Raw genomic sequence first — 8,171 nt, 5'->3', positions numbered from 1 at the left:
GTCCCAGGCAGGAGCTGGGCCGTGTGGCATGCCAGCAATGGAGAGTATATACACTAGTTCCCACTAACATGCTTCTCTTCTTCCCCTCAGACTTTTCCTGGAACCGGGCAGAATATTAATGGTGAGGACTCCTGAGTATAAGATGCATTTCTCCCAGTAAATAACAAATACTGCCAGGACGGGTTTCTGCTAAAAACCTGCTCAACTGAATCTCCATTCCAATTAATGCTTTAAAGTTACACAACCCAAAGGTTCAGTGAGAACTGGCTGGCCCAGGCAAGCACGTCCCACATCTGCTCTTGGTACACCACTGTTGAAAAGATTTCCAACCCCCCTTGGACACTTTCATGCTTAAGAATGCAAAGGTGTGAGGTTTTGGACCTTGTTTATCATCATGCATTTGGAATCATTGAAGTGCTCTGAAATAAACACTGAGCACTTTCTGGGTGTTGACCATGTGCCAGGCACTGTCCACACACAAAGATGAACTGTCTCAGTCACTACCTTCAAGGGACTTCCAGTGTCACGGAGGAGACCAACATGCAGATGGGCAATGCTAATATAGGAGGCTTGCTTTAATCTATTAAGCGATTTTTTCAACAAGTATTTATTGAGTGCTTACTCTGTGCTGGTCACTGTTAGAGGTGCTAGACTTAATATAGCAGTTAAATGAAACAGACATGAATCCCTGTCCTCACCAATCTTATTATATTCTAGAGGGGTAGATCATGAAATATACAAGTAAGATGTTGATAGCTAAATAAATGCTGTAGAGGAAAATAAAAAAAAAAAGGGTGCTCAGAAGTATGGGAGGAAGGGAGTGCCTTGGTGGCTCAGTTCGTTAAGCGTCCAATTTTGGCTCAGGTCTTGATCTTGTGGTTCATGGGTTTGAGCCCCACCTCCAGCTTTCTGCTGTCAGCACAGTGACTGCTTGGAACCCTCTGCCCTCCTCTCTCTCTCTCAAAAAAAAAAAAATAAACATTAAAAAAAAAGTATGGGAGAAAGGGAGGTTATTATAACTTTAAAGAGGTATGGGAAGGGGCACCTGGGTAGCTCAGTCGGTTATGTGTTTGACTTCGGCTCAGGTCATGACATGATCTCACGGTTTGTGAGTTGGAGTCCCATGTCAGGCTCTGTGCTGACAGCTCAGAGCCTGGAGCCTGCTTCAGATTCTGTGTCTTCCTCTCTCTCTCCCTCTCCCCCTGCTGACACACACACTCTCTCTTTCTCTCAAAAATATTTAAACATTTTTTAAAAATTTAGAAAAAGAGGTGAGGGAAGACAGCACTGAAAAGGTGACACTGGCATGGCACAGAAGGGACAGGAAAGGGGAAGGAGTTGTGTAGGGTCTTGCAGGCCAATTGTAAGGACGTTCACTCTGCACGCACTGGGTAGCCATAGGAGCATCTTCCTCAGGGGACTGGCATGAGCACCTCCTTTTTTTGCTCCTTGCTTGCTATGGTGGAGAGTAAAGAGAAGGGGGCCAAGGGGAAACGGAAAGACAAGTGAACACGTTATTACATACTCCAGGTGAGAACTGACGGTGACTTGGACCAGAGTGATAGCTGTGGAGGTGGCAGAAATGAGATTTGCTGATGGACTGATTGCATGTGGAGCTGTGGCATGTGAGTATGTGGGAAATGGAGTCAAGGTTGTCTCCAATATTTTTGGTTTGAGCAACTGGAAGAAAAGGGGTTGCTATTACTTACATGGGGAAGACGATGGGAGGAGCTGGTTGGAGGCCAGAGAGACCAAGAGTTTGGTTTGGGGCAGGTTGGGTGTATGTTGTATGTCAAACACTTAATGGATGTGTCACATAGGAATCTGGGTGTGAGACTGACTTCCGGGAGAGAGACAGAGCACTGGTAATATAATTTTGTAACTTCTAAGCAGAGTTGATGTCTAAAGCCATGAGTTAGAACCAATAGAAACCACTAACATTTATGACAGTGTTGGAGAGAGTGGCAGGGAGCTAGGACTAAGAGTCAAGAAATGAGGAGTTGTGACCTGGGATCTGTTGACACCTATAGAGGACTGCAACATAGAGAAACCACATGCAGTCTAGTCTGATAGCATGAGGTTCAACATTAAAAATTCACGGGAGGGGAGAGAGAATATTCTAGAAGCAGCTAGGGGAAGAACTCGTCAGTCATTAATCCACCTCCAGGCACCAGTGGTTTGAGGGAGAAATACAGTTACCACTTGACAGAGCTGCAGGGGCAGCAGAGTGCTCAGAGATGGCCTGGCTCACCAAGTTAATGGTGGCTTGATGAAAGTGTATAAATAAAGGGGAAGTTAAGTTGGCTCCCACTGGCTGGAAAGACTTTGCAGAGGAAGCTTTTGAGCTGAGGCGTAAAGTATTGGTAGGACTTAGGTAACAATGAGTGGGACAGGAAGAAGGGAAGGAATATATAGGTGTAGGAAAGCATGATATATTTGAATATATATACTGACCTCAGAAAGTCACAAATGAACTTTGGTACAGCTAGAGGTTCAAAACCAGTGCAATTAGGAGCTTTGGGAGAAGAGCATTATTGTTTCTTCTTTAGTATTTGCATGCTGGGGCTTAAGTAGATTGAGAGCCTCATGTAGATAGGTAGATGCTCTATAAATGAAAGAAAACGTACATTGAACTTTTAGACTTGTTACTTCCTCAAAGATATAGTAGAAACTGTTTTATATAAATCTTTATATGGGGATTTAGTCATTCATCTCTCGAGCATTTTCTGAGAGTATCTCATCTGCTCAACACTCTGCCAGGCATTGGGGATGTAGTGGTGAACAGCACAAAAGCTTCCTTCCACTCTCTGAGCTTACAGTCTGCAAGTATTGAAGTATGATCAGGCTCAGACAGGATGTTATTGGAGCTCACTGCCTTGGCATCTAAACCAATCTGGGGGCCAGGGAAGAATCCTGGAGGAAGTGACAGTGCGGAGAAATAGGTTGTTGTTAGAACAGGAATGGGTGGCAGTGGAGAATATTCCAAGTGAAGTGACGGCACTCATTGGGTTGGAGGTTATGAGAAAGGGCTATTTAAAGTACTGAAAGACATGGAGTGTGGTGAAAGATGGGCCTCGAAAGATGATGGGGGTCTGGCCTGGAGTGGGGTCTGCATCCTCAAGGTGACTCTGGCAAAGTCCAAGAAGTCAGGGACCGTGGCTGTCCTGTTCGCTGTCTTGCACCTACTATCAGGTGCTTACTTCCTGTACCTGGCACACGGTAGGTATGAGATAATGGTTTGTTGAAGGAATGTGTCACTATGAACCATAGTCTAACTCTTTGAGAAAATTATTAGTTTATGTGTATAAATACCTTCATTACAGTATTCTTGTAAACTAAATGACAAATGTGAAAGCATTTTGTAAACTGTAAAACAAGATACTTGATTTAAAATCTATATTATGTCGCAAATGTGCATAATGTAGTACCTCTTTTGAGCTCCTAATAACTGTTTTTCTTTTTTTTTTTTTTTGAGAATTTTATTTACTCAAAACCCCAAAACATTGTACTAGAGAAATTATCCAGTCATATGTAGTACGAAAGTAGTTTGATTAGGGACAAAATCTTCATCGGCCTGATCACTTCCTTTTACCACTTCCTAAGGTGGCTTCTAGCATATTCGTATTGCTTGTTTTCTATGAAGTGAGCATTAATCAATAGAAAGTAATAATGCTTTTCTCCTGGTTCAGAACAGATCCTACCTTGTTCCTTGTGTACTCATCTATTGTCACCACGGAATCATCAACTCCTTGGAAACAGGTATCTTGCATCTTTTATGCCCAGCATCCAACACTGTAGCTATTATCTGGTACTTAATACCTACTGGCTACATTTAATACATTCGTTCTGGAAGTTGAGACTATTCACAAATACAGTACTAGAGTCTACATAATTGCACTTAATGTACTTAAATGACCATTGGCTGTTATATTACCAAATGCTTCATATATTTAAACTTGAAAGAGAAAAGAATGAAGTTGCAGAGTATTGAATTTCATTCTTCTCCAAATTTTCTAGAATTTGCCTTGTTTTAGGTCTACCACATGATGAGCAATAATCAAGGAGATCATTTTACCACCTTCTTCGATATACAATGCAAAGGTAATAATGTGGGAAAGCTTTTTCTGATATTTAGGCCAGGTTTTCTTTTATTACATTCTGTCACGTCTCTCTATGGCCTACTAAACAGTTTTCTATCTACAGCATTTAAAAGCTACACTTACTCTTACGTTAAGCTCTTTAATTTTGATATAATTATATACACAAATGAGTCTCTTGATCCTGCCCCATAAAACAGTTCCTATAGCTTCTTAGTATTTATTGCTCAACTCTGTCTGGCTCTTATTTGGGGTGCGGGGGGAAGGGAGGGTAAGTTTAGACATTGAGAGTGGCCCAAGCATTTTGGAAAAAGAACTCTCTGAAGCTAATTTTTAAGTACCCTTTTTTAGAATTTGTGATTTTTTTTTTTTGGTCTATGTTTGCATTTCCTAAGTTTTCTTTCTTTACATTTAGTTACATAGAAAAAACTCTTTCTTTGCTCAGGAAGAAGGAATGAAGGGAAAAGGCTTTTTGTGTGTAGGTACTGTGGGTTCATTGTTTCCCGGAGGTAGTACTCTGTCATTCATTCACATGTCCCATCTACTAGTACAAAATGTGTAGTAAATTTGTAACAATATATTCCACTGCTGCTTTCTGATATTTTTCTTCCTTTCTGAACTCATCGTATGGATTCTCAAATCCATACCAAGGGCTTGAGTAATTAGATTCAGTTTAAATGGCTTTCAAGCTCTAGGTAGAATAGTTACAGATCAAACATTAAAATGGTTGGTCAAGAGGCACCTGGGTGGTTAGGAGAGCACCGGACAATTGCTCATGGGGTTAAGTTCAAGCTCCGAACTGGGTGTGGAGATTATTTAAAAAAAATTTTTTTTTAAATTGTTGGCCACCAATAAAAGGCTGTGGCAAAGTGCCTGATAAATTGATTTCTTTTTCCACGAACACTCATTTTTCTTATGTTTGTGAGGTGTGCTCAATGTAAAGCTACGACGCTCCTAAGTATTTTAAAACAGTATGCAGAATCTGTTCTGCAAAGCTTCTGCCTCTTGCCACGTTACCCTCTCCAGCCTGTCAGCGTGTCCCCAGCTTTCAGGTCTCAGCTCAAAACTCACCTTCTCTGAGGGTTCCCATTCCCTAATCTTGGTGTCACCAGTTTTTTGGGTTTTTTTTTTTTTTTTTTTTACTTTACCAAATATGAAATAAGCTTGCTAATTTATTTATTGCGTCCCTCCTCTCCCTGCTAGTCCGTCAAGGGTCGGACCACTGCTATTTCTCAGAGGTGAGCGGTGCTGGGCTAGTGATACCTGCTCGATGCGTTTTCGATAAACGGATAAAAACGGCGTTTTCACTCAACGGAGACAGGCTATTCCCTAGGCGGGACGGGAAGGGACTGTAACTTTGCGTGACTCCGCACAAAACATGTTCAACATGAACCTGTGCAGACGCCGCCTTTCTCGTCAGGCAGAAACTCCGGCCCCAACTTCACCTTTCCCACCCCTATTCTCGCTCGAGGAGTGAAGGGTCTGGGAACTTTCTCCCTAACCTTTCCCGGCGGAGGCCGGAAGGGGAACCGGCGCGCACGTACTGCACCCACCGCCGCCACGTCAGCCGGCGCGCGCGACGGTAGCGCGCCTGCGCGCAGAGGACCGCCCCTTACATCCGGGGCCTGGGCGGCGGCGCCGCCGCCGTGCGGGGGGGTCACGTGGCTCCTTCCTTTCCGTCTCTGGCCGGCTGGGCGCGGGCGACTGCTGGCGAGGCGCGTGGAGCCTCGCGCTGGTTCCTCTCCGTCTCCTCTCCCGGCCCGGGCCACTGAGGAGTTCGCTGACGCCGGGTGAGCTGAGCCTGCCGCCAAGATGCCGGCCTATTTCCAGAGGCCGGAAAATGCCCTCAAACGCGCCAACGGTGAGTAGGGAATCGGAGCGCGCCGGCCTGTGTCGGCCCGAGGCCTCGCAGGTCGAGGGGCCCGGGCCTCCTCCTCGCTGCTCCGCCGCCCGGCTGCGGCCAGAGAGGTTGTCGATGCGACCTGCCTGCCGCCGTTCCAGCCTGTGGTTGAGCATGGTTTCCCTTCTCGCTTTTACCGACCGGGGTTGGGGGGGTGGGTGGGAGGTGCGGAGCCGGGAACCGTCGCTCTGAGGGGCTCTCCTTTCCCCGTACCGCTTCCTGCTGCGTCTCGGGGGCCGCGGCTCCGGAGACAGGTCTGCCGGGGCCTGACCCCCCCACCCCCACCTTGTCCGCCACCGCCCGGCTCCCCAGGTGGCCGGGCCCTCTGCTGATCAGGCCCCGCGCCCCCAGCCGCCATCTGGGAGTGCCGGGGAGGAAGAAACATGGCTCCCTCCCGGGGACAATGCACGCGAGAACCTCGACTCCACCTCTTGCGGGCGCCGGGAGCCGGCCAGTCCCACCTCCCGCCCTCTCGCAGACACCTCCGCCCCCCGAATCCAGCGCCGGGCTTTGCAGGGTCAGGGTCCACTTACTTAGCCTTTTCCCCAGTCACCATAGCTCTGCTTCGGTGACTCTGACCCATTTAACCTGTTACCTGTTTTTTTAAACTGGCATCGATTATTCCTAGCCCCAGAGCCTATTCCAAATCACATGAGGTTGGAACATTGTTAATCCTGTAAAAGACAGACTTCAAGTTCTTTTTTAAAGATAACAATTAAGGCCTAGAGAGAATGTTCACCCAAGGTCACTCCGGGAGTTAGTTGTGGAGCCAGGAGACTAGACCCAAGGTCTCTAGACTTCCAGATCAGTTGGGGTTTTGTTTTTTTTTTTCCGCGACAGCGCTGCTGCTTGCGATTTTTATTTCCATGTGTACGTAAGCTTCCGGCCCTTTTGGGAAAAGTTGTGCGTGTCCCGGTCTATTCAAGAGGCATTTATTACGTTGGCACCATGGGAGTGCATATGTATTATGCATGGGCATGGCCCTAGTCTTTAAAAAGCTTTCTAGTTTAGAGTTTTTTAAGATTAACACTTTCTAAGCGTGTAGGTAGTTCATAGCTCTTATTTTCACCCTTCCTGTACCCCAAACAAATTTTGAGTCTTATCCCATTTTGTAAGTGGCTCTACGGTGTCTATTACAGTTTTACGTTGGTGAAGCTTATTTTGTTAGCTTGTTTGGAAATTCCTCTTGTGAAAAGGTCAATTTCAGTCTCCACATAAAATTAATATTAGTGATAATCTGTCAGGGCTAAGGGTGTTTTTGACACATGGTTGTTTTCAAAGTAACAATTGGGATGGTAAGAGTGTGAAATAGGATAATGCCACATTCTTTGGACTAGAGTAGAGTAATTGTTCTAAAAATCAGTTAAAAGTACAACTTAGATCTGAGGACTGCTCATTTTAACCAGTGATCTGATGGTTAGGACAGGGAAGAATTAAGGACATTATCGGTGGAAATGTAACTTTATCACTAGAAAATGAACTGTAGCAAAGTTAGAATTTTTTTTAATGTTTAGAAACTTAGAAGTCTATCTTAGGGTATACAAGATGACTTGGATTCAATTACTACTGTAGTTACTATTGTAGATCTGTCTTACAGGTGTTTACCAACAGGCATTTTTCCTTCTAAAAGGCTGAAGCACTGTAATCTGGGTGGCCTAAATATTACACATTTGATGTGCTTTTCTTTCATCACTCCTCCCTTCTGAATCTTCATATGTTTACTATTTCAATAGTTCTTTTAATTAGAAGGGTTATCTGCTGTGTAATAAATCTTAAACCTTTTTTTTTTACGTTTTCTGAGTTGAAATAGCTTTGACTCATGAAGGGCAAGTTAGGGAAAGCGTCTGAAATTAAAGTAGGCAAGATGAGAAAGGTTTGGGGGGGGAGGGGAGCTTTCATTTTGTGTAGGTTTTTTTAAAAGGCTTTATTGACTCCTTGTTGCAGCCCTTATAAATTGTAAGATGGGTGTTTCTATGGTAGAGAGAGGCCTTAGCTTTCAAGTAGTTAGTTCTGTACTTTTGATCTAGTGAATGAAAGATCCAGAGTGTCAAAGTGAGCTGAACGTGGATGGCACATGGCACTGCTTACAAAACTTTAAATAAGATTGTAAAAGTCCTTTCATTCCATGGAGATAATCTCATTTTATGTAGATGTTTTTATCTATGACATTTGGA

General features: G+C 44.6%; 1 protein-coding gene across 1 annotated transcript in view; it reads left to right on the top strand.

Moving 5' to 3' along the window:
• Positions 1–5,783: 5,783 nt before the first annotated feature.
• EIF3A (eukaryotic translation initiation factor 3 subunit A) overlaps positions 5,784–8,171 on the top strand; it is a 35,091-nt gene continuing 32,703 nt past the window's right edge. The window contains exon 1 of the mRNA XM_039237315.1: positions 5,784–5,958. Within this exon, the coding sequence (XP_039093246.1) occupies positions 5,910–5,958 (49 nt within the window). The 5' untranslated portion in view covers positions 5,784–5,909. The remainder of the gene's footprint in view (positions 5,959–8,171) is intronic.

Source organism: Hyaena hyaena, unplaced genomic scaffold (assembly GCF_003009895.1).
Source record: "Hyaena hyaena isolate Hyena2069 unplaced genomic scaffold, ASM300989v1 scaffold_124, whole genome shotgun sequence".
In the NCBI taxonomy this organism is placed as follows: domain Eukaryota; kingdom Metazoa; phylum Chordata; class Mammalia; order Carnivora; family Hyaenidae; genus Hyaena; species Hyaena hyaena.
The sequence above is the reverse complement of the archived record's forward strand: the minus strand, read 5'-3'. Positions and strand labels throughout refer to the sequence as shown.